Source organism: Hyaena hyaena, unplaced genomic scaffold, assembly GCF_003009895.1.
Source record: "Hyaena hyaena isolate Hyena2069 unplaced genomic scaffold, ASM300989v1 scaffold_988, whole genome shotgun sequence".
Classification (NCBI taxonomy): domain Eukaryota; kingdom Metazoa; phylum Chordata; class Mammalia; order Carnivora; family Hyaenidae; genus Hyaena; species Hyaena hyaena.
In genome coordinates this window covers 32,937-58,627 of record NW_024081611.1, presented here as the reverse complement: position 1 = coordinate 58,627, position 25,691 = coordinate 32,937, and the positions used below count along the sequence as shown (strand labels likewise).

Sequence of the window (25,691 nt, the reverse complement as noted above, 5' to 3'; positions counted from 1 at the left end):
CAGGCGAGCACAGAGCTGACAGAGCAAGAATTAGGAGGTGATCACTTTTCCGGTTTGGGGCCCAGCAGCTCCTGGAACCTTCTCCTGAGCAGGTATTATGAGTTATTGTGCCTTTGGCCTTCGCAAGCACAGGAAATTATGTTCTTGGTTCCCTGAGAACAGATGACCTTCATGTGGATCTGCCCAAGAAGCTCTGGGGCCCTTTGCTGCTGCCTGGCTTGAACAGCATAGCTCACAGAGCTGCCTGTCACCTAAGGGGCTGAGGGTTTTCAGTTGAGAGTAGCAAACAGTTAGGTCACAGAGGTGGGGTCACAGCAGCTGTTCCTCCAGAGGCTCACAGGCTGGTGTGAGCCCTTATCTAATGCCCATCTGGTGAGACTAGGGGCGGGGGGCGGGGTGCTCACCTCCTGCCTGTGGCGGAGCCAGATGTGGATTTCTACAGCCTGGCCGATGGGACTGGACTTCTCAATTCTTGTGGACTTTGGGTCAGAGGCTCTAATCTCAAGAAATTCAAACCATCCCCAGCCTAGCCATGCATGGTCAAGTGTTAACAGTAGGAAACCTCAAGACAGGTTGTGGGTCACTGTGGGAGGAAGTCAGGACCAGGGGGAGCAGTAGATGAGCATAGCAGCGACGGCCATGCATATGACGCACACGTCTGCTGTGTGGCCTTAGCGTTTGTAACTGTGGGAGTCCCCGGTCCCCTCAGAAGTTCCTTCAGTGCCACCTTCACATCATTTGGTGATGGCTCTGAGCCCACCAGGGCTCACTCCTTTGGGTTCGCAGCACAGAAAACTCTGGCTTGTTGCCAGTGGTTCCCATTAACTGGCTTTCTCTAGTGACTGGGCATGTTCAAGGCAGAGTAAACTTTTTCTAGGTCAATTAGGGCATAAATCAAAGCAGATGGAACGGGATCCCAGCTTCCTCCCAGGCTGAGATGTCCCTCCGGTTAGCCAGGACTAGTTGCTCTGACATCGGAACAGATTTGGATCGTGCCCTGTACCACACTGGAATTCAGGAAAGCACCCACCCCGACCTAGCCCATCTCGTCCATCACGTTTAGTCTGTTCTTTATTGCATGATCTCTTGAGGAATTGTAAAGCAGAAAGTTCTTTATAATAAATAGCAGCTCACTAAATTGTTGCTTAGAAAGGGCCTGCTCATCTTTCAGTCTCCCCGGACTCTGGCCATCTAAGACTCAGTACCGGGAACAAGCCTCTATATATCAGACTTCCTGGCTCTCAGAAGACAGCTTGGAGAAGACCAAACCACATCCAGATTAGGTTCTCTGATCCAGAGAAAGCAGGCAGCTCTTAGTGCTGACCCTGAGTCTGGCGTAAGTCTCCTGGATTGACGCCGGAGCCAAGGCCCCACTGAGCCCGAAATGTGTTTATTAGACCCACCAGGAAGCTTAGGTCCTGGAACCAGACCCCTGGCTGGACAGCTTCTCTCCTCTTCCAGGTTCTACATGGGATTTGACCCTCATTCCACCCCCGCCCGACATTCAGACCTTGGGAGGCCACGGTTCTTTGTCTTTCTTCAGTGTCTGCCTTTTTGGTGAGAAGTTCTGAGCTGGGCACCCCAGGTGCAGAGTAAACAGCACTGGATCAGCCTGTAGGCCCTTTGACGACAAGGACTGTCAGCAGGCCCCTCCCTTGATTGATTTTTCATCCCGGGCGTCCATTTTCCTGCAGCCACAGCCAGCCAGGCTTTCTAAGCGATCAGTCCACACTGGAGTCGCTGAGGCCCAGGCAAGCCAAATGGTGTCTGGCATAGTCTTGTTTTCTGGCCTTTTCTGGGAAGTCAGGAGGCAGGGCTGTTCACTCCTGCTTCCTCTCCCTGTGTGTCAGCCTCTGAGACACAGCGGCCGCTCCATTCCTTCCCCTTGCACTGGCCTAGCACCTTTGTCCTTCTTGAGGCCACACCAGGCAGCCTCAGGAGGGCCATGTGTCTTTAGGGCCTGCTGGGGGGGGGGGGGGCGAAGGGGCGGACGGTCCTTGATAAACACAATGGTCATAAATCTTCCTTGTTTCATCCGTTACAAAGAACTGAAGCTTCCCGTATCTGTAGTCCAGGGTCCCAGTCCACCTGTTCTGTCCTTGCCGACAGGGACGTGCACACCTCACAGAATGAGCAGCTCCCCCGCAGGTTCCCATGGCTCTGAGAAGCGAGAGCTGCCACCCCTGTGACCCTTCCCACCGGTCCACAGCGGCTGCCTCCTCTGTAAGCCCGCTCTGCTTGTTCACACTTCCTGACACCAGGGAAACAAACTGAAGGATTCTCTTTGGGCTTCTTTCTTTTCTGCCTCCTCATGTAAGTGTTGATTTGGGATATGTCCGGCACGGTCTCCCACACAGACGCTGACCCCAGTGTCCCCTGAGTATCCTCCCGAAACCCACATCCTCACAGAGGTGGGTTGTGGTGTGGGAGGAGGCAGAGGAGGAAATGGGCCTTTCATACCTGCTGCTGCCCTGGCCCCTCCCCACAGATGATCCTGGGAGTCTGCTCTTAGTGTCCCCGTGGCCGTGGCTCCGTGACCTCTGGGGCCCAAGGAGCGGTAGCTATAAGACCCGACCCCGTTCGTGCCCCAGGCGTTGTTCTCAGCTGAGCCCGACCAGCCTCTCCTTTGGTTGGGGTGAGGGGTTGCCCCTGGCTGCCAGGCTGCTGTGTTGGTAAAAAGTGTACGTGGAGACTGCGTTGGCCCCATTTTGGGCCGAGGCTGGCTTGATGGGAAGATGCTTTGCTCCAGACCTTCCCTTGTTTGGGGAGAAGACAGCATGAGACAGCAGACAGCAAGAGCAGACCTGCAGCGCAGCTGCGGGGAGTGGGGGCAGGCATCAGGCTTCTCCTCACACGGGCAGCCGATGAGGATTTCTGGAAGAGTAGATGTATCCAAAGGCAAGGCGAAATTACTTCCTTATACATTGGCTTGTTTCTTCATGCTGGTTCCTACTGAGGAGAGTTGCTGGCAGCAGTTTCCTTACTGCTTCTGAGTTGGCTAGTTCAGATCCCATAGGAGGTTCCAGCAGCTTCTGGAAGGTTCTTCCTACTGGGGGAATCTCCTGTGTTGTCTTCCCCTGGCCTTGGCCTCGCAGCTTTTCCAAGACCAAGAGGCCAGTCACATGCCTCTTAGATTTGAGGTATGGGTTTGAGGGTCTAGACATATCTGAATCTTGTCTGGCCAGGCACCTTCTCTTCTCCAGGTCACCGAAGGGGCTGTGACGCACTCAGGTTCCATTTGTGCAACGAGTACACGCCGAGCGTCTTTTTTTTTTTTAATTTATTTCTGAGAGAGAGAGAGGGAGAGAGAGACAGCGTGAGCAGGGGAGGATCAGAGAGAGAGGGAGACATAGGATCCGAAGCAGGCTCCAGGCTCTGAGCTAGCTGAGAGCACAGAGCCCGACGTGGGGCTCGAACCCACAAACCATGAGATCATGACCTGAGCCGAAGTCAGACACTCAACTGACCGAGCCACCCAGGCGCCCCACGCCGAACATCTTTTGTGCACAGCATCCCGGGTGTTGGTGCTGAGCTGTGGGGAGAACAGCCAGACGGACACGTTAGATCCCTTCCAGTTAAGGCGCGACAGGCTGTGGGTGGGGTGGAGAGGAGCAGCTTCCGCTCGCTGGGCGGTGGGAGAGTGAGCGAGCTCGGCTTCCCCCGGAGGAGGGTTCCCCCTGGAGGAGGCCACGTTGAGCGAGCGGAGCTGCGGGAACTCGTCCCAGGCCTTGGGGGCGGCACACACAGAAGGATCCCTGAGGTGAGAACAGTATTGGCAGATAGAGAAAACGGGAAGGAGACTGGGAACCTGCAGTGTGATGGCAAGGAGGGGTTGTAGGGGGTGGTCAGATGGGGACCCGGAGGCCTCAGCACCTGGTCTGGGCACACTTCTGGGGGGTTCCTAGCACCCATCATGTTCTCCAATTCCTGAGAGGTTTGGGGTGTTTGTGGCATAGGTTAAAAAAAAAAAAAAAAATACACAAAGCAAAAACTGACAGAATTGAAGGGAGAATTCGATTCGGTCATGTTGGAGAGCCCGCACCCCAGCTGAGTAGCCCACGGGGCCCCGGGAGGGCTCAGACAGCACTCAACCTGGCTGGCCTGACAGGCTGCCTACCCCAGAGAACATTCCAGAAGGTGCTGTGCTCCAGAGTACCAGGATGCCCTCCGGGACAGACCACCTTGTTGTGCCAAAAACAAGGGTCGATAAGCTGGAGACGACTGAAATCACACAGTCTTCTAGCACGGTGGAGTGAAAGCAGAAATCTGTAGATTTCCGGAAATCCGCATGCGGGGAAATGAGACTAGCTAACTAGCGGGGCAGATGGAGGTGAGGTGCACAGGCCTCTGGGCCTTCAGCTGCTGGAGGAACACCCTTTGCAGCCACTGAGGAAACAGGAAGCTGGGGCGTGACAAGCCATCTGGACTGCTGACCAGGCCAGGGGCCACTCTTCTTTTTTTTTTTTTTTTTTTTTTTTTTTAATGTTTTATTTATTTCTGAATGAGAGAGAGGCAGCGCGAGCAGGGGAGGGTCAGAGAGAGAGACACAAAGTTTGAAACAAGCTCCAGGCTCTGAGCTAGCTGTCAGCACAGAGCCCAACGCAAGGCTCGAACCCATAAACCGTGAGATCATGACCTGAGCCGAAGTCAGACGCTCGACTGACTGAGCCACCCAGGCGCCCCCAGGGGCCACTCTTCTGCATATGACACAGGGGCCCATGCCATAGGGTCTTCTCTGGGACCCGCAGGCACCTGTGACTTGTGTCCCTTCACTGAACAGATGCCCAGTGAGCTCCTGCTATGTGCTGAGCGCCAGCGCCCTCCTGGGACTCAAGCTGGTGGGGACCCTGACACAGATGGCACAGTCAGCGTGAGAGGTGCAGAGGAGTGCGGGGGGCAGTGAGGCCGCAGGACCGGGGCAGGCATGAGGGGGCTGTCAGGTGAGGGGCCAGGGAGCAAGGCCAGAGTTTCCAGATCCCAGAAGTTGCTCTGTGGAAGTGACAGATCCCACAGGATCTGAGAGGCTGCCGCATGTGGGTCAGTCTAGCCAGGATGCTTAGCGAAGGACAGGAGAGAAGCGCCAGGAGCCACGGGACCAGACCTGGGAGTGGGCCAGCCGCTGCGAAGGGTAGGACAGAGGTGCCTGGAGTCTGCCCCTCAGTGATGTCACCCGAGGAAGGGGAGGGTCCCAGGAGAGAAGGCCCACTGTGCCGCGTTGTCACATGGCACCCCAGTGCTTCGTCCTGGGCCCCGGGGCCATCTTCTTAACTCCCCAACCCTGTCCCCCTCCCTGACCCCTCATTGGGCTGCCCCCGGGACATGACTTCACATCTGGACCTTTGTCACACAAGGGTATAACTTCCAGTGGAAGTGAGCCTGCTGGAGAGCCCACCTTGGCCGGGTGTCAGGTCAAGCTGAGTGCCACTTCACCCCTTCAGTCCCTTGCGGCGCCAGTCCTGGCGCCCCCGTCTGCCAAGCAAGGAAGCAGAAGCCTGGGCAAGTGGAACAGTTTGCCCGAGGTGTGCCTTTAGGAAGTGTCACAGCTGGGAGAAGGTCCATCCTGCGGGCCTTCCAGAGAGGTCGAGTACCTTCAGGCTCTGTTCTCATGCTCCTGCTGCCCGTTTGTGCCCCTCGGGAGCCCGCCGGACTCCTCCAGCATTCCATTCCGTTTGGGACCCTGTATTGCGCTCACAGCTGCCCTGCAGACTGTCGAGCCTGTTGTGTGATGAGGGGTTTGTTTACTAAGCACTCTGATGGGTGGCCTTCTCTGAGCCCTGCGCACGTGGGGACGGCGGTCATCCTGGCCCTTCACAGAGGCTCGCAGCCAGCACTTAGAAGTCCAGGCTTGCGTCTCTGACTCCAACCCATGTTGTGGGCTCACACAGGAGGACAGAGCACAGGCTGGGATCCTCTTCTCTCTCTGTCTCTTAGGATGGGGTCCACAAACTCCGGGCCTCCGTCTAAAAGCTAAGATGGCGGAATATACACATGGTGCAAGATGCTGAAAGTCCTTTGTGGCCCTTTACGGGGAATGTGGCGCCCAGGGCTCCAGCCAGTGCTCGCAGCCCATTATTTACGTAACTTAGGGCAGTTACTGTGTTTCCCTGCCCTGTGCGCAGAGCACTTTCCCAGGCATGCGTCATCTAATCCCTAACAGCTCCTCCAGGCAGGTGGTCTTCCTTTGGCTGAACTTGACCCCTAGGGGCTTTTCTGAAAATAAGAACATTGGCTCCTCTGCTCGCTCCCACGTTCAGTACCCCGGGAGGAGTGACATGTACTCATCAGCGTTTGCTTCTGGCTGCTGCTTTCGGAAGAGTCACACATCTGTGAGAAGGGCTATCCGCGAGGGGATGGAAATTATCTGGGGTTGGGAGCTCATCCCAAGGCTCCCGGATGGCTAGTTGTGAACATTCTAAGACTAAAGGTTGTTAAGGATGAAATTTTTCAGCCACTTTCTGTCCTCACTGGTGATTCTTTGGTAGGTTGTTCTGAACGTTCTGCATCGGGCTCAGGTCCCAGGCATCACAGTGCTCTGTCACTCTGGAAATAATAGCGCACCTTAAAACAGTGTTCCACACCATGCAGCAGGCCAGGGCGGGTAATGGGGGCTGCTGTGATCCCGTGTTAGGCGACCATTTTAACCAGTCCGGCGGCCCCAGAGTGGAGCAGGTCGCTTGCCAGCTCTTGGCAAAGTGAATTCAGCCACTGTGCTTGACTTGGAGGGTGGCATGCGCTTAGCTGTGACCTGTGGAGAGACAAACCGATCTTTGTGCAATAAACGTATTCTCAGCCGTTAGGAGGACCCCTTGGCCCATGGCCTGGTGAGGCACACACAGAAGGTTCTTGGCAGGATTTTTGAGCCTAACGTTAGGTTGAAAGTCAGTCAGTGACTTGGGTGCCTGAGCTCCGGGAGTTGGCCCTCAGCGCCATGTTTCAGGATGCGCTCACTGCGGGACTCCCAGGCCGCCGGGTGCAGGGCAGCCTGGCTCTCTCTGACTGCCCTGCCGTGTGCTCTCGTTTCAGAGGCCAACTGGAGGCTCCAGCCCCGAAGGTGGAGAAGGTGAGGAAATCTCTAGAACGTCTCATCCTCTTTGGTTCTAAAAGTGAAAGCAACCTGACTTTCTCCTCCCCCTGTTCCTCCTCCTCCTCCTCCTCCTCATTTTCTGTAGATTCCGACCGAGAAGATGGAAATTACTGCCCTCCTGTCAAGCGAGAAAGAACGTCCTCTTTAACCCAGTTCCCACCGTCACAGTCAGGTAACCGTTGCAGACCCTTCCTGAGCAGCAAGAGCGTCCCGGCTCCCCTCTGGCGTCTCCCGCACAGCCCACATCCACTGAGAATCCATCTGAGGCTCAGTGTCTGTCAGGAATGAGGCTGGAGGTGTCCCTACTCCGGAATCAGTGACACGGAGGCTTGTGACCTAGTGGGACTGAAAGAAGACACACCAAGAAATAGTCCCTCTAAAAGAGAGGGAAAGGGCCGTAGGTCCTGTCAGGGGCTACGTTAACCCCGACTAATAGTTAATTAACATTAATTGTAGTTATTACAGTTATTACAAAGGATCCTCCTGACCCTTTGCCATGTGCCTAGATCTTGGCAGTCTGGCCGAGAAGCCCAGACACACACACGGTACATAACGAACCAAGTGGCCCCAGAAGACACCTTGGTGATGGAATGCCATGAGCCCCCAAAGGAGGAGGGTTTGGTGGGCCCTTGAAGGGGGGGTCAGACCAGGACCCGGCACAGTGGTGGGTGGGCCCCAGGGCTTGTACGGGGACCGGTGCAAGAAAGAGGGCGTTCCCTAGGGTAGAGAGAGATGCTGGGGTGACCTGGTGGGAGGTTCTGTGAGCCTGGGGACAGCCCTGCAGATTCAAGGGTAAATGCAGTCTCCGGGCTGGCCCCTCCTCCCCCATCTTGACTTGTCCCCCTGGCGTCGTCATGTTCTCAGTCTTGATGCCCTGGTGCAGACGCAGAGATGCATGCGCTTTCAGAGACGACCTCCTGTTACGTAACTTGGCTTCCCTTCTTGGGAGGCCTGTGTAAAGCACTTGATGACTGTGACGCCTAAGGATGTCACGCTAAGAGAAAAGGACGCTCTGGAAGGTGGTGTCTGCCCACGGGACTAGCAGGCATTGCAGGAAGTGTGACGTAGGAGTGTCCTGTGAAGTTCCTCCCTGAAACACACTGGATTTCCTACCTGTTTCCCGTAACACACATATTGCGGACTTTGCCACACCCTTTCTCGTGAGTGCTCAAGGCCCCTGGACGGATGCACTGTCACTTCCTACCTAATAAGCAGGCCTTGGAAACCTTCCAGGCTTCTGTAGACCTCCTCGTCTCACTCGTTGCCTGGGCGCCCCCGTGCTTCCTGGCGCTCGATTGTATTCCTCGGCATTCACCGTGCACGGTGGAGCCATGCTCTGTGGCAGAAGGTGCGGCAGAGGAGAGGAGAGGAGAGGTGGTTTGTGCTGTGGCCATAGGCTGCAGGGACAAAAAGACAGCCAGATATCTCCCCTCTGCTCTGGCACAGGGGCGCAGCAAATAGCGCTCAGTTTCCGCGGGTGGTAACTTGGAAGGCGTTGTCGGTGCCCCGCGCTCTGATTCTGTAGCTATATTCCGTCCACCCAGATAGTCCTTGAGCTCTGAGGGCCATCGCATTGCTGCGCGGCCCACACTGCGGGTGGCAGTTGATAAACGTAAAGTCCGATCCTAAACAGGCGAGGGGACCAGGGCCGCAGCCAGCCAGCGCGCTCTGGCAGGTGACAGGGAGCAGGGCTGAGGCTTGGAGCATCCGGTTCATTCTGCTGCCCTCCTGGCTGCCCATGCGGGGGTCCAGGGTGCCAAGGAGAAGCCGGGGGCATGAGGCCAAGACGGGAGGCCGCAGCATCTCAAGGCCTGGTGCAGAACGCTGAGCACCCGCAGTGGGGCTTGGAGATGGAGCCTTCAGGTGGGAGAGGCGACCTGGTGCATGTGTTCCCCGCGTACTCACACTGTTTTTCCTCTCGTTCCCTTCCCTGCCCGCACCTCCTTGTCGACAGTATCAAAAAACAATGTTTTTATGCCATCAACCTTCTGCGAGCCGTCTGCAGGCAATTCTGACTCAGAACCAGGTGAGCCCTCGTGTCCCTTGCCTTTTACTGCCCGTCCCTGGGGGTTTTCCTGGGATGAAAAGCAGTTGATATTGTAAAATAAGATCTTAAACAGGAATGGGCAATTTGAAAACCGGATTCTTCTCCAGTTCTTAAATGTTTTCCCAAATCTTCAGCTCATAGATTTGGAATCCAGTGTGAGGCCAGCTTCCTAAGCCCTTACTTAATTTTTTTTGTTTCTGCAAGGAGGGTCTGGTCCCAAGGAGTCTTTAAAAGTTTTGTTTTTTGTTTTTGTTTTGTTTTTTCAAAAACAAAAAGCAGCTATAGATCAGCATATGACTCGTTTTTCAAGGTTTTTACCCAAATCATAATTCGTATCCTTTTTTTAATGCAAATGGGAAAGACAGAGTAAAAGAATCTGGCTGCCGCTCCCCTGTTCCCCACCCCAAGGTAACTGCTGTGAGTCTGATGGAATTTTCCAGACCCCTTTTCTGTGCATTAGACTCTCACACTAATCGGTGTGACTTAAACGTGTTCACATAGATATGTAAGCATTCTCAGTCACAGCTTTAGACCTTGAGCAGAGAGTCCACCCCCTCCAGACCAGCCCCCCCCCCCCGCGCCCCCCAGACCATGGAGCCTGCCTTTTTTGGTCTCTCGCTAGAGACTCAACTCCAGGATTTCCTGAATGTTCCTCCCACGTGGCTGAAATTCCTCATAAAAGATTTAATGAGCAAGTTCAACCACCCGAATTCTGTAACCCAACCTGCCTTATATAAATTCATTGCCGACTTCAAAAGCATTGCAAGAGGCGTCCCACTCTGGCATGAAGGCAGTGTATTTATAACTTAGAGGATTGATTCAATAGCACCATTTCACACAATTGAATTCGTTTTGGCTCGAAAAGCAGACTGTTTTGAGCTGACCCCTCACCAGCCTCTGAAGAGGAGTGTGGGTTTTAAGCGGCCTTGGGAATACCTGGAGTGCTTGCTTAGCAAGAGCGCTTGGTCGGGGCAGTGGTAGCCGCCACGAGCCTCCGCAGGTCCAGGGTTTCCGTCCCCGAAGCCACTTGTCTAAATCACCTGGCGCTAGCGATTTCCATTACCAACCTCAGTCCCTTCTGGGGCCTGTAAGTGATGGCCTCGCTGCCCTCTTTTCCCCACAAAACCTTCATTCCGCAGCATCGACAGCAGGGCTGCCCTGAGGAAAGGGGGCTCCCCGGCCTCCCGAAGGCCCTGCCGCGGCTTCGTGTCCTGGCACCTGACGCAGGGCGGCGGCCTACCCGACTTGCCCAGCGCCCCCTCTGTCCTCGCCTGCCTGCCTTTCTTTTGTTTTTTAGCTTTAATTGAGGGGGAGGGTGCAGATTTTAAACTCTGGAAGAATTTTATAAAGCACTTCTGTATCCCTTTGCCTGTTCGATTTTCCCCAGTCGCCCCAGTAATGTCCTTCATAGCAGAGGGGCGATCATGCACGTCTCTCTCTCCATCTGGAATACTTCCTCATTCTTCCCTTGACTTTTATGGCTGAGAAGATAACGGGCCCATTATGTTGGAGAAGTTTCTCTGTCCAGGTTCATCCAGGGATTCCTGGTGATTCCACCCGGTGGGGCTAGAACAGCACAGAAGCGAAGCTGTGTCCTACCCAGCGCATCACAGGCGTGCCCCCCCCCACCCTTCTGCCAGACAGACGCTCTGAGACCCTGGGAAGCCCACTTCTGTCACTTCCCCCCACCCCGGCGTCGGCACCCGCGTGTGTTCTCCCGCTCGGGTTAGTCCTTACTCCCATGACCGATCACCAGAGCGGGATTTTCCACCCTGGCTGTTGCTGGTAGGTTCAGGTGACGTTCTCCCGTGGGAGACGGCTGTCCCTTCTGCCCACTTAGCCCTTTGTTATTCTGTGTATCCAGGTGGGTGCATGGATTCCTCTTTTAGGCAGCAGGCTCCTTTCTGTCGTTCTGCCATTCTGTCGTTCTTAGTGCAGAATTTACTTTAACCATCCCAGACTGGACCAGCGGGGGTGCCGTCACACAGGCTCCTGTGTCCTTTTGTCATAGCTCGTTACTCTTTGAAGCACTTTCTTTCTGTCTGTTCTCAGAGGGGTTCTTAGTGGAGGGAGCGTGGCCTCTGGAAACCAAGATCTGGCTCTTAGCAGTCTCAGCGCCGCTGCCAACACTGCACCTGGGTCTCCTCGGTGCCCAGAGGCGGGGTCGCACGCCAGTACCTGCATGCATACACGTGTGTACACTTACACACATTTCTCTGTAGCTGTCCGCACGTGTGGGTAACCCTAGGCTCACGTGTATACTTCCAGTCCAACACCAACCGGGCTCATCTGAGCCCCCCTGCTTCAAAATTCTCCCTCTCTCTTTCTTTTTTTTCCCATTTATTTTGAGAGAGCATGTGAGCTGGGGAGGGGCAGAGACGGAGAGAAGGAATCCTAAGCAGGCTCTGCACTGTCTGTGTGGAGCCCCGATGTGGGGCTCAAACCCACAAACCATGAGCTCATGACCTGAGCCAAAACCAACAGTCGGACGCTTAACTGCCTGAGCCTCCCAGGCACTCCTCCCTCTTTCTGACCGCGAGAAACCTGCTCCCTTTACTGCAGTGCACGTCCTTGCTCCCCGCACATGCCTGCCCCCGTCCAGCCCCTGCCCGCCGGCCTCCTCTTAGAGTCTTCCTGGCCTCTGGCACGCGGCATGCTGAAGTTCCTCAGGGCCGAGCATTGCCTGCCTCAGGTGTCGCTGGGGGAGACGCCTGCTTGCCTTAGACGTGATCAGAGGAGGGGAGCGACCTCCCCACCCCAGGAGCTCTCAGAGTAACAGAGCACGCGGTCGCTCATACACGCCCCTGACCCTACCACATGTGCAAAGGCTCTGGCTCATCAGGCCACACCTCTTCGTTGTGTCCCAACTGTGTCGTGGGAAAAGGGAGTTTCTTGAAGCTGTGAGAAGAGAGCATGTCTGTTTTGGTGGAGACGGGACCTCCTAGCGGCCCTCAACCTAACCTCCCTGTGAGCACAGCTCCCTGTTGCCTTGGGCTGCTTGTGTCCCCGGTCCTCGGTTACCGTTACAGATGTGGTGTGTCTGGTCTGTCGTCCACTCGCTGCAGCATTCAGTGTGCTTGCTTGCGCGTCTGCAAGGCGGGCTGCGTGCAAGGCCCGGTGCTGGTAGAAGCTGAGTGATGGCGACCACCCGGACCTGTGCCCCCGCTGGCCGGCCTCGGCCTGCTGCGAGGGTCAGATGCTAGCGCCACTCTGCACACGGCAAAGAGGCAAGTTCTGGTCGGGGGCTGCAGTGGAAGCATTGCAGAGCCAGTGGTAAGGGCTTACAACTGTTACCTCGATTGTGACCTTCACCTTGATTTTCCTTCAACATTGGTAAATTGCCCATCTTCTGAATAACACTGAGCTTGGGGAATGTGTTTCAGTATTTCCCGCCTGAAAAGGAGCATCTGGCAGCATGCCTTCCCTGCATCTGGGGTGTCTGAATCTCGTGAGTGTGGCTTTTATGACCCCTTTCTTATGGGAGAGACCCCAACCCCACTAACCCAGGCTCTAGGAAGCCTGCCAGACTCAACTCCCCTGTACTAAGTAGCAGCGAGAGTTTCTGTGATCCTGCTTTTGCTCAAGGAGAGCAGTCTGGCTCACCCACGTGCGGCCAGCAGGAAGAAGGCTTTCCTGCTCCGTTCCGAATTCTGGTTTGACTGTTTTATGCCTGACGTTGGCCTGGTGAGGCACCTGCCGTTGTAGTGTGCGGTCGGTTGGTGTCTCGTACACCCACAGAGCTGCGCGGCCGTCATGTAATTAGTTTTAGATCATTCCATTGGCCCAAAAAGAAATCCTGACCCCCGTTAGCAGTCACTCACTACCCCCTCCCCCAGCCCCTGGCAACCAAGAATCCACTTTCTGTCTCCATGGATTTGCCTGTTCTGGACGTTTCATATAAATAGAATCACACACTACGTGACCTTTTAAGATCTCTTTCCATGTTTGTCTTTACTTTCCTCCAACAGTGTAGTGGGTTTTCATTTGGTAAAGCCATTCCCAAGTAGTATTCTCATGGTGCTGTTGTAAGTGGAATTGTTTTCTTAACTTTGTTCGCTGCTGGCAGATAGATACACACAACTGACGCTCGTTCCCTGCAACTTGACAAGGGTTCCTTCAGATGAGTTGGACCTTAGCACCCCCGGTGGCCCCGAATGCCACTGTCCCTGTGCTGCCGCAGGCACAGACCTTCATGCCGATCCTTCTGTCATGGCACATCACACTGCCCCCACTGCCCGCCCCTTAGGACACAGGCAGAGTCCACAGCACACACACATCGAGGGATTTGTGTGGACCAGTCCCCAGCTGAAACCGGGCTTTGAGCCATCTCCCTGCTTCCTTCCCCTTCCTTCTGGGCCTTCCAGCATCAGGAAGCGACGAGGTGAAGCTCTCTAGACACATCTGGAGAGGGAGCAAGCCTGCTGTCTGCCACCTTTGATCTTTCACCACAGAAAACGTGTCTCATTTCCCCGACATGTGCTGATGGTGCAGAGGCTTCTCCTTATTACAGAGGCTTTGTCTGCCAAAACGGAGACATAGCTCTAAGAAACAGGCCCCAGAGACCTTGCTGGAGTGGCTCCCTGACCTTCTCCAGGGCCTGTGAGCCCAGCACAGCTCCTGGCAAGTCGCCAGGTACAGTGGCCCAGGCGTGGACCAGCCTTGCCTGCACCGTCACTTTTGTCTCCACCTTCAACAGCCCGTGGTCGTTTGTTGGCAGCACGCGACCTGGAGCCAGCCCCCCTGCCTCCCCCTCCCCCCCCACCCCTGCCATCGTCCAGGCTGCTGCCTCATGACCTTGGCAGTTGGGCCGGGCGTCCACGTTTTTGTTTTAGCTCGGAAGCATTTCCCTTGTTCTCTAGCTCTGGCTGCTGACACCCAGACCACAGTCTTCCCCTGCCCTTGACCGTCTGTGCTTCACTGCCATCCCCAGCCCCTAAGCGGTCCTGCTTTTTACCTTTTGTCTTGTGCTTGTAGAGGAAAAGAGCAGTGGGTTCCGGTTGAAGCCACCAACATTGATCCACGGCCAGGCACCTAGCGCAGGTAGGTGCCCTCCTTTGAGGACCGTGGAGGCCTTCCCGCCTCTGTGCACCATCATCTGCACGGCTTCCTGAGACAGCCCCACTGGCGTGCTCCAGGCTCAGCCCGCGCTCTGGGTCGTCTAAGTTACCTTTTTTTTTTTTATGTTTTTTTTTTAATTTATTTCTGAGAGAGAGAGAGAAAGCATGAGCAAGGGAGGGTCAGAGAGAGAGGAAGGTACAGAAGCTGAAACAGGCTCCAGGCTCTGAGCTAGCTGTCAGCACAGAGCCCAACGCGGGGCTCTAACCCAGGAACTGAAATCATGACCTGAGCCGAAGTCGGATGCTCAACCAAATGAGCCACCCAGGCGCCCCACGTCTAAGTTACCTTTAAAGAGCCCATCAGAACAGGAGAGATTCTCGCACCTGGGAGCCCTCCGCCACCCTGAGGAGTGGGGGACGGTGAGGGAGCGGACTTGGCTGGGTGTGGGGCGCTGGGCTCTGCGCCCTGCGTGTGCTCTGTTGGTTCAGGCTGGGTCTGCAGAACGTCCCAGCCCCAGGTGCTGCAGAGGAACCCCGGTTAGCAGAGTGGGCCTGACCCAGAGGCTGCCGCTGGGGAACAGGGCCTGCCAGCGGTATGGACTTGGAAGCATGCTCTTGTGTTTCTTACCCAATTGATGTTTGCCAGAGGGGTTTTCTCAGTGTGGCATTTTGAAAAGCAGGTGCAAAGGGCATTTTTATGTGGCCTGAGCAGTCCTAAACCTTGAGTGCTGCTGCCACTCTCTGCTCCACTTCGCCATCTCTGCTTGACCCTTTAGCCCAGCACTTGAGGACAGTGGTCCCGTGCTTCCCCCATAACATTACTGTCCTCGCTGGACTAACTTCCTTAAAGCCCCCTGAGAGCCATTACAGGGGTGTGCATCTCTGCCCACGAGGACTGAGGGCCCCGGGCAAACCGGCCTCTCTTCTCAGGTCTGCCGAGCCAGAAGCCCAAGGAGCAGCAGCGGAGTGTACTTCGCCCGGCAGTGCTGCAGGCCCCGCAGCCGAAGGCACTGTCACAGACCGGTAAGGAGCAGCTGGCGCACATGGCGGGGTGTAGGGCGTTCCTGGAGCTGGCCAGGGGCAGCTGTGTCCTCACTGAGGGGACCTCAGCCACATGTGCTGAATGCACTCCGGAACAGAGAGAGGGCTGGGGAGACAATCCTTTAAATCCCTGGTGAGCACAGGGAAGACAGAGACATGCCGTCCCCCTGCGGCACCAGGCCACGGTGACAGCTGGTCACAATGCACTTTGTGCACGCTCTGGCCTCATACAAGCCGGCCCACTCCCGGGCTTCTGAGGTTCAGCCCCGTGTGTCTGAGGGACTCGTGTCGTCTTGGATATGTGTGCAGTGTCCTGACTTGCCAGCCGGAGCACCCAACTCATAAGCCACATTTCCACCATCTCCACACAGCGGCAGCTTGTGGTTAGCCCTTAATTTCTTAATATCAATGAGTTTTTCTTGTCTTTCTCTTGGTCTTTCCCTATAATTCAAAAATTCATCATCAGAAGCAATCCAGCATTCCCCGTGAGGGAAATAGTATTTCTGAAGAGTCTCCGTAGGAAGGCTTTTTCACGTGATGCCAAAGAATCAGCCAGGTTTAAAGCTGTGCGTGTCATACAATCTCAGCTGTTTCAAGGGCAAAGATGCAGAGAACAAAGGTGTTATGAGTAATACTTATGTTATAAAACTCGTAATTGTTCCTTAGACACCTCTTCTTTTTTTCTCTTTACCTTAGTGTTGCCTCTGAGTACACTGAAATTCATACGGGTTCTTTGTGGAATAAGCCGTAAGATGTTCTCAGTTCTGTGAAGCTTTAGTTCTGGATTGCTTGTTTTCCTGTAAGGATTGGTGATTTTCAGCGGTGACGCCAGATCCTGTTCTTTGCAAAGGAGAAGTGACACCATCGGTCTAAGAGGTGGAAGGGAGCGCGGAGGCGGCGCCGCCCTCCCTGACCCCCGCTGTCCTTCCCTCCCTCCCGCAGTCCCCAACAGTGGCACCAATGGGCTCAGCATCCCGGCGGACTGCATGGGGGCCACGACGGCCACCTCACCCGACACACCCGCACGGAGGAGTCCTGACGAGGCGCAAGCCCCTGAGGTGCGTGTGTGCCGGGCGGGGAGCTCCCCGTGCGTGTGGGCAGTTCCGCTCCAAGCAGCACCCGGGCTCAGGCTGCTCCTGGCTTCGCCCAGTGTGCCCGCAGTTGCTAGAACACCGAGGGCGGTCCTTACGCGGCTCCAGAGCCCGCCATCGCCCGGCCGGGGCTCCCTGCCACAGGTGGCAGGTGGGCCTCTGAAACGTCCCTGGAGCCAGAGGAACGGCCGTTATTGGTGAAGCCTCGTGCTCTTTTACATGGAGAGATGGCTCCCCTCCCTGATTCCACACCTGAACTGCCTGGGGATTCAGTACTCGGCCCCTTCTAAGTAGAAAAGTGCCTGGTGGGTCAGCTCAGAAATCATTCTTTTTTTTTTTTTAAACAGAGTCTGGGCTTCTGGGATTAGGTAGCCATAGCGAGTGCATGCGTTTTCCAGTAGCGTGTGTTGCGCGGTGGCTGGAGAATGAGGGCCCGTGATGAAGAGCCTGCGCTTTGGCTGGGGGCGGGGGGGGGAGGGCTCACAACCTGGCTGCAGTGGCTCATCATGCCCCCCGCACAAAGAGCCAGACAGCACGTGTGTGTCCGTTTTAGCAGCAAAGCTGCCGCCTGAGCTTCTCTACCCGCCACCCCGCACGTCCCCCTCCCGGGAGATGATGGAGCTCAGATGGCAAAAACCGTCGTCTGCAGTTCACGGTTACCCCTTTGGCCCCACCCTCCAGCCACAGTTTACAGAATTCGAATTAGGAACCAGGGTGGCCAACGCAGCGAGTCACCTGCAAGTCGCCTGTGAGCGGGAGGGGGACTGAGAGGTGGCCCGGGGACCCAGCCACGGAAGACACAGCAAGCGCGTGAGGCGGCCCACTTTGCTAACCAGGGCTCCTGTCGCTTCTCTTCGTTTGTCTCGTTTGTGCCTCTAGGAGAAGGAGCCCCAGAGAAGCGAGTTCGGCGGCACCGGTGAGGAGGACGGGGAGAAGGCAGAGCGGGCCCAGCAGGCATTTGTGTTCGGGCAGAACCTGAGGGACAGGGTCAAGGTGTGTGACCAGAGGCCCGCATGAGCCTCTGCTTTCCTGTCAGAAGGGCGGGGAGGTGGACACAGCGTGTCGTGTGGCTCAAGGTGTGTCTGGCGGCCCGTTTCTTTGCACGCCTTCCACACTGCGCATGCCCCTTGCTCTCCTGGGAGCAACGGACAAGAAGGCAGCCGAGCCCCCCATCCGAGAACCAACGCCTTCAGAGCCAAGGAGGACACGCGCTCCGATCCTTTCAGCGGCCCCGGAGAGGTCGTTGTCGCCTGCCTCGGGCACCTCTGTCTGGCACTTAGACCGCTTCGCTCTTTATTGCTGGAGGCCTGTCCTGGCACTCTGGGGTGTTGAGTGGCATCCCTGGTCCCTGCCCTCTAGGTGCCAGGGATATACCCCTCCCCCCAGGTTGTGGCAACCAAAAGTGTCCCCTGTGGGGTCAAGTCACCCCTAATTGAGAAGCATTACCTTATTCTTTTAAGGTAGGGCAGATGGAAGAGTAACTTTTCTCTCCCGTAGGAGGCAATAGTATCTGTCCCCTCCTGGCTGCCCCCAAGGCCTGTTGGTCTGGTCTGGGGACTCTGAATCGGGGTTGGGGAGTGGCCTGGACCCCATGCACCGGCTCTCTGGGAGCCCAGACCTGGGCAGCAGTACCTTTCCAGCCCCAGGGACAGAGTCCTGTGCCGGTTCCAGCAGCTCAGCAGCAGGAGCTCCATTAGAAGCCTGAGCGACCACGTCTGTGGCTGTGTCCGGGCACATCTGTGGTTGTCACAACTAGGGCGTGGTGTAGGTGCTGCTGCCGTCCAGTAGGTCCAGTAGGTGGAATCCAGAGATGCTGCAGCCCCTGACCCAAGCGCCAGGGCGCCTTCCCCACAGAGTGATCCCGCCCCGGTGTCGAGGACGGTGATGGGGAGAAGCCCTGAAATAAGGAAACCAGAGTCTCTGGCACGTAGAAGACATCAGTTTGTGCCATCTGCTTTCTCCTTTAGTGCTCACTGCCCAGCAGAAACCCAGATGCCCAGAGGGGAAGAGTAGGCGTTGCTGTCACACGGCTTGAGCCAAAATAACGAGTCCCTAGGGGTCGCTCACTCCAGGGAGGGGGAAACCGGAGAAGGAAGGGCCTGGGGACCCTCCTGTGCTGGGAGGCAGGGGTCTGGCCCGGGCCGTCAGCTTGAGTCTGTTCCTAGGGATCAGGGGGACGGCTGCCTTGAAATTGGGGCGGGGGCTATGTGTTCTGGAGGCCCGGGGCTCTTGTGATCTGCGGTCTCACAGTTAGATGCCAGCTTCTCAGTGGGGGTGACTTCTGGACACCCCGAGTCTCTGCCTTCTCAGTCAAAGAACAAGGCTGGGAGTCCCTGTCTCTCGGGTCCTGGGCGGGTCACATCCGACAAGCTGTGTAACAGAGGTGGCACGGCAGTTAGGCAAGTGGAGCCCTCGAGAAACGATGCTTTTGTTACATTCACGATAAACCTCTGAAGGCATCAGATTTGTAAGCCTACTTGGTCCCATTACAGAAGCTTTGGTGGAAATGCCACCAGGATGCCAGTTCAAGGGTTTGGTTTAAAAAAAAAAAAAAGGCAAGATAGAAAAGGCTCCCTCAGGCCTTATGAACTGTTTGTATATCTTAACCGTTAAAAGGAGAAATGTGGACGCTGATTACAGCCCCGCTCCCGGCGTATACGTACACACATGCACATGGTAGCACCTGTGTCTGCTGCTGTGCAGCCAGGCCGAGCTGGAGAGGCCAGAGCAGGCCGTCCTCGGAGCAGTAAGCGCGCCTCTGTTTTGCAGTTAATACACGAGAACACTGAAGTCGCTGACATGGAGAATGCCGGACACCCCAGTTCAGAAACGCCAACTGCGACCAACTATTTCCTTCAGTATATCAGCTCCAGGTGGGTGTCTCGGGCCTGTGCCCAGCTGCAGAGGGGCCCTGTGGTCCTCCATCACCCCAAGTGGGGACCCAGACAGGAGACAGCACGGGGACCAGGAGCCAACCCGGTCTTTCTGGGGGGCAAGAAGGAGGGAAGGGGGCAGGGTTTACCAGAATCCTGGACACACACTCCCAGCTCCTCCCTTTATTCCCGTGCTGGCCCTGGCTCTACAGGGGCCACTGTGCTTCAGCAGACACAGGAGGCAGGATCCAAGTTTTGCTTGGCCCTCAGAGGGGCCTCTGTCACCCAGATCTCAAGCCTGGAGTAGAACCCAGTAGGCCAGTGGCTGCTTGGCTGCCTCCTATACCCACCAGAGTCCAGCCTGTGGAACCTTCCACTGGATCAGAGCTCGCCGGTAGTTAACGCTGCCAGTAGCAGTGCTCACTGATGGCCTGGGTGCCCCACGGGTATTTCAGAAGGAAGTGTGTCCGTGCCTAGGAGACAGGCCAGCAGAGCAGATAGAACGTGGGCTTGGATGTTGGAGAGACCTGGCATGAATGGTGGTGACCTTGCCCTTGGCTGCCTGGACCCTGACGAGCATTTTAAAGATCCTGTTTGGGCCCTGCAGCATTTCCCAAATGGAGACGTGCTTACAGCTATGACGTCTTAAACTGGATAGAATGTGATGGTGATGGCAGCTCCAACAACATCCCATGTCACCTGCCACCCCGGGGGTGGGAGGTGTCACTCCTTTGTGCAGGCCAGGGGACAGGGCTCACGCAGCTGCAGTGACTCATGGGGGCGGCTGCTGCCAGGGATGGGCCCGTTCCTTCCGGGAAGTAGGTGGCGTGTTTACCGTTCGGCACAGCCCGGCCTGGAGGCTTGAGCCCTGCGCTATGGGCACATCCCCCACGGGGAAGGCCGATGGGGGCGCACGCCTGGCGTTCTCACCCACCCCTTCCGTGCTCGCGCGAGTGCGGCCTGCACCGGCGCACACCCGCCTGCCCCGCCCCGCTGGCTGCCTCACACCCACAGCACATCTTCTCTTCAGTTTAGACAACTCGACCAACAGTGCCGACACCGCCAGCAGCAAATTCGTGTTTGGCCAGAACATGAGCGAGCGCGTGCTGGTGAGTGGCCCCAGAGGGACCGTTCTTCCTGGGGCCCCGGGGCGAGGGACGTGTGAGTGCGGCTGACACCTTGTCCCCTGTGAAATGAGGATGTGTTCAGTCGCAGGAGAAAGGCCCCTGCCTTCCCTCCCTGCCACAGCTCGGCCCTGTCCTAAGGCAGGCTTCCCCTTAAGTCAGGGTTCATGCCGCTTCCTGGCGGCGGCTGGCTGCAGTGAGCACCGTCAGCCCAGAGCCCTTAGCCATGTGCTTCTGAGACCGCCCCCTGCCGCTGGAGCCGAGGGAGCTCAGGCCCCTCCCCGACCATGGGGCTGCAGCACGGGTGGCTCCAATGAGGTGGCCTTGGAGGGGCCCCCCGCAGTGCCCCAGGTGTCTGCTGCACACACCAGGGCCAAGGTGCTTGGGTGCTCTGTGGCTGTCTCCCCGTCCCAGAAGGCCTGGCCAGCTTGGGGTGCCGTTCCAGAATAGTTTACCTGCTTTCTTATTTTTGTTTCCTTTTCCTTCCTTCCCCACCGCATCCATCGTGAGTGTGTTGAGGGAGCTGTCTCTCCCACTTCGTCATTTCTGCCTCTGTCCCCGTTGTGTTGAGGAGCCTCCTGCTGCTCTTCTCGAGCATCACTACTGTCCTCTTTCTATTCACTATTCACTATTATAGTGAAATAGTCCAAGAGCTGCCTCACGCAGAGATGAGTGGCTCGAGCTAAGCCAAGGTGACCGTCAGCTGGTGGCGCACGTCTCCCTGACACATCAGGGGAGGCCTCGCTTGGGGACCAGCGTGTATGGTTCACCTGTAGCATCTGAGGGGGTGAGCCAAGCTGCTTGTGTCATGAGGGCACTTCCTACTAGGTTTTACCCAGGATGCTGGAGGATCGTTGTGTGGAGACCGGGCCCCAGGCTGGAACCCACCCCTGGGGAGGGGTTTGTCCAGTCTCGTCTCCCAGGTCTGGGTGGTTCCCCAAATCTGTGAAGGAGAAGCCATCCACAGAGCAAAGCCCTCTGCCTGGTAGGAAGGTGCCAAGAGCCGCCATCCGGCAGAGGGGCTTCCTGATCCATGGCAGCTGCCCCCCTGGAGCACACAGACACGCGCCCCCACCCGTGTGCTTTCGTTTGCCCTGCAGAGCCCCCCCAAGTTAAATGAAGTCAGTTCAGACGCCAACAGGGAAAATGCAGCTGCTGAATCCGGGTCCGAGTCCTCGTCCCAGGAGGCCACCCCCGAGAAAGGTATGCTGCAGGCCTGCCGCCCAATGAGAAGGGCACCGAGGGACGGGGGCATGGTCCGTCCAAGCCCCTGCCTGGGAGGGACGGGGCCCCCAGCTCGGTGCAGCAGTACTAGCCTCACATGAACCAGCCACTGGGACAGAGTCTAAAAGCCACGGTGTGGTGCTGGTTTTCAGTGAGCAGAGAGGGGACACGTTCATCTTGAAATAGCAAGGCTGTGGCCCTGCGTGGTGACTCTGGGGATAGGGCCTAGGAGGTGGTTGTCCACTTCTTTCTCCTTGCCCAGGGGCAGGGGCGTCTCCAGTGCTGTGGGGGGGAACCGGCAGTGGGAGGCCTGGAGCCGAGCTGGCAGCTGGCTCCACAGTGCTGTGTCTCGGAGGTCCACTCCAGGTCCCGGAGTCTCGACCTTTTGTTTTGTTTTGTCCCCCGTGAGGTATGCACACACGCGCCCCCTGGCAAATAGTCAATGTCGTTTAGCCAATAACGTTTCAGAGTCCCTGGCCGAGTCGGCAGCCGCCTACACCAAGGCAACAGCCCGGAAGTGTTTGCTGGAGAAAGTGGAAGTCATCACGGGGGAGGAGGCGGAGAGCAACGTGTTACAGGTGAGGCGGGCCTGGCAGGGGGCGTCTGGCTCTTCTGGGCCTCCTGGCCCTTAGGGGGTGGCATGAGGGGCCGTCCTAGCCCCCCGCTTCTCGGTGCATCTGACAGGCTGGACACGGGCCAGCCCCCTACCCTTAGGGCTCTTGGCAGAGCTTCTGAGAGCGTAGCAAGTGCTAAGGGCCTTGGGGTCCTGCTCTGGTGTTGAGCAGAAGGACCTGTTTTGAACATTCTTGGTGACTCGGGGCGCTCCAGGGACTGCTGTGACAGACACCCGAATGCATATCCAGGAGAGTCTTGTCGCACTGGCGCCCTCGTTTTTACCCAGACTGTGTGCCCGCCTCTCCCCTGTGCCCGTCCTCCTGTGCGTCCCGGGGCGGCATGGCCGCCTCTGTGTGTGCGCCTGTGAGCTGCGTCTACAGGGCCTCCGAGTGTTTAATGTGGGCTATTAGAATTCCTTTTTTTTTTTTTTAATTTTTTTAAATTTTTTTTGTTAACATTTGTTTACTTTTGAGAGAAACAGAGCGTGAGCAGGGGCAGGGCAGAGAGAGAGGGGGAGACACAGAATCCGAAGCAGGTTCCAGGCTCTGAGCTGTCAGCACAGAGCCTGACGTGGGGCTCGAGCGCACAAACTGTGAGATCGTGACCTGAGCTGCAGTCAGGCGCTAACCGAGCGGCCCCCGCCACCCGTGTGGGGCTGTGAGAGGCCCTGCTGTTCCTGCCCACTCAGCGTTGTTCCGGAGCCTACGCTTGTAAGGAGCGACTGCGCAGAAGACCTGCACACTTTCTGTGGAGGCCCAGGCACAGTCTCTGTGGGAGACTTTTCTTACGTCGATAGCAGCCTTATGGAGCTCGAACTCCTGTGCTATGGAATGCGCCCTTCTAGAGCGTGTGATTCCGTGGTTTTAGTATGTGCACAGTTGTGCAACTGCTACCACTATCAAAAGAGAACATTTTTTTCCCCAAAAATGTTAGTAGTCAGCACCCCCACCCCCTCCCCCAGCCCCCAGTCCCCATGACCCCCTTCCCCTGTGGAGGAGCCTGTTCTGGACGTTTCACACAATGCAGACTCACGCCCTGTGTGGCCTCTCATGTCTGAGCGTCGTGTGTTCAGGGCCCATCCACGGGGCGGCAGGTGGGGGCGCCTCACTCCTGCTCTCGGCCGAGGGACGTGCGTGTGCGTGGTGGACACACCTGAGGGGCGTGTATGGTGGACATTTAGGTAGTTTCTGCTTTTTAGCTGTTGCATATCATGCTACCGTGAATGTGTGTACAAGCTCACATGTGTAGGTACGTGTCATTTCTCTAGAACCCTGGCCCGTGCGATGGGGCCTTTAACATTTGGAGGGACCGTTTTCCGCAGTGGCCGTGCCATTTTCCATCGCACCAGCCGTGTGCGAGCCTCCTGGTTTCTCCCCACCCTCCCCAGTGCCCGCTGCTCCCTGTCTTGTACCCCCCTAGCAGGGCCGAAGTGGTTCCCCATTGTGGGTTTTATTTTTGATTCCTTAGTGGATTTTTTTTAGTTTATATTTATTCTTTGAGAGAAAGAGCATGAGTGGGGGGAGGGGCAGAGAGAGAATCCCAAGCAGGTTCCACGGTGTCAGCAGAGAGCCCGACACGGGGCTCCATCTCACAGACCACGATATCATAAGCTGACGAAATCAGGAGTCGGACGCTTAACCAAGCTACCCAGGTGCCCCAACCTTAGTGATTTCTTTTAATGTTGCTCTGAAAATTTAGACTTCATCTTCATTGGAGAGCAGGATAAAAAAAAAAACACTGGCCCGGGGCTACACGTGACCCGACCCCCGACCCCAGGCCAAGGTTTGGTGACCTCTGCCTGCTAGTTCACTCGGTAGATCGGAGCTGCCGGGAGGTCGCCCGCCCTGCGGGGCCCCTGCTCACCCAGAGGGCTGCCTTGTATTCCAGATCCAGTGTAAGCTGTTTGTCTTTGACAAGGCCTCACAGTCGTGGGTGGAAAGAGGCCGGGGGCTGCTCAGACTCAACGACATGGCGTCGACCGACGACGGGACGCTACAGTCCCGACTAGGTGAGCTGTGGCGCGGTCTGTGCGGAGAGAGCCTGCGACGGTGCCATGGTCCCAAGGTCCAGAAGGGCAGGATCCCAGCGCGCATCCCCATGGGAGAGCCCCTGGCGCCCACACCCCGTGGCCTGCAGGCCCAGGCCTGATCCCAAGGTTCTCGCAGCCAGCTCTTCCGTGACTCCCCTCGTTGTGGTGGGAAGGTAGATAAAAGTACTTGCGACTTTGGAACTTGTTTTCCAATGATAAAAGTGCCGGTTGCCTTGCGGTGGGAAGGAGAAATGGCCACCTCAGGCACCCTGACAGCGGTTGATCCTTATCGCAGACCTTCCCCAGCCCGTGCAGAGGTGGGCCTGTGGGCGCAGAGGGCTCGGGAGTGGACTTAGGGAAGGATGGTCATTTGGAGCCCGGGACACCCCCCCACACACCGGCCCTGAGTTGGCCAAGCCGCTCTGTGCAGCGCGGAGAGGTGGGCTGGCAGGAAGGCAGGCCGTCGCCACGTGCACATGGTCAGGGCACATGTGGGGAGGATGGGCTCTGATAGACCAGGCAGGCCGACAGTGGCCTTGGGCTGGTCCTTCCAGAGAAGGAAGGTCTATATCCTCTTTTGTCTTCACCATGTCACCCTGTGTCTTGTGGAAGCTCTGAGCAGCAGTTGGCCTCAACCTTTTTTCTCAGAAAGCCACAGGGTCGAGGCTGGGGCTGCCTGAGAGTGGGGCCCATCAGGGGTCCCACAAAAAAAGCACCTGTGCCCAGTCGGCAGTTGTCCCTGTTGGGCCCCCCTCCCCCAGCCCTCTCCTTCCCCGAGGGAGCCACCGTTCTGGCAGAATTCTCCACGCAGCAGATCTGGCCTCTTCCCCCACCCGTGGCCAATGGGGAGATCGGGGCTCCGGGGCTGGCCTGTCACGTGGGGGGCTACGGCTCGGCAGACAGGCGGCTGACACGGACCTGGAGAGATGTGGGATTTCACGCTGTGATGTTTTCATTCTGGGTGGTATCTGCGCTCCCGGCTGGCCGTGGGCGGGGGATCAGGGACCAGGGCTGAGTGGCCTTGTTGGTTGCAGTGATGCGGACCCAGGGCAGCTTGCGGCTGATCCTCAACACCAAGCTGTGGGCCCAGATGCAGATCGACAAGGCCAGCGAAAAGAGCATACGCATCACGGCCATGGACACCGAGGACCAGGGCGTGAAGGTCTTCCTGATCTCAGTGAGTAGCAGGGGTGGGGTGCTACTGCCGACTTCTTGGGGGAATGAACTGCCGGATGGCACCCTGGTTGAGGGCTGAGCACACCCATTCGGTGCACTGCGGGACCGCCCCTCCGTGGGGTGCCCTGGTGTCCAGGGGTGCCAGTAGGGCGGCCTCCAGGCCAGCCAGTGTACACCAGGCGCGGGTCGGGACAGACGGGTGGGAGAGAAATCAAGCAGCCCTGCAGCGCCTTAGTGCCAGCGCAGCCGCAAGCCGTGTGAGCCGTGGGGGGCGCGCCCTGGGGCAGCAGGCGCCTCCATCCACTGTCCCTGAGCGTGTCCTCCCCGGAC

General features: G+C 57.0%; 1 protein-coding gene across 7 annotated transcripts in view; it reads left to right on the top strand.

Annotated features, from left to right (window-relative positions):
• Positions 1-25,691, top strand: part of RANBP3 (RAN binding protein 3) — a 53,578-nt gene that overhangs the window by 27,081 nt on the left and 806 nt on the right. For 3 of the 7 annotated variants that reach the window (XM_039221324.1, XM_039221328.1, XM_039221325.1), the window contains 13 exons: positions 7,024-7,060; positions 7,170-7,256; positions 9,039-9,110; positions 14,106-14,171; positions 15,119-15,211; positions 16,172-16,287; positions 17,200-17,313; positions 19,090-19,193; positions 20,224-20,302; positions 21,418-21,520; positions 21,995-22,119; positions 24,044-24,164; positions 25,220-25,362. In XM_039221324.1, coding sequence (XP_039077255.1) covers positions 7,024-7,060; positions 7,170-7,256; positions 9,039-9,110; positions 14,106-14,171; positions 15,119-15,211; positions 16,172-16,287; positions 17,200-17,313; positions 19,090-19,193; positions 20,224-20,302; positions 21,418-21,520; positions 21,995-22,119; positions 24,044-24,164; positions 25,220-25,362 — 1,260 coding nt within the window. The remainder of the gene's footprint in view (positions 1-7,023; positions 7,061-7,169; positions 7,257-9,038; positions 9,111-14,105; positions 14,172-15,118; positions 15,212-16,171; positions 16,288-17,199; positions 17,314-19,089; positions 19,194-20,223; positions 20,303-21,417; positions 21,521-21,994; positions 22,120-24,043; positions 24,165-25,219; positions 25,363-25,691) is intronic. The other 4 variants (XM_039221330.1, XM_039221327.1, XM_039221329.1 and 1 more) reach the window with 2 other exon arrangements.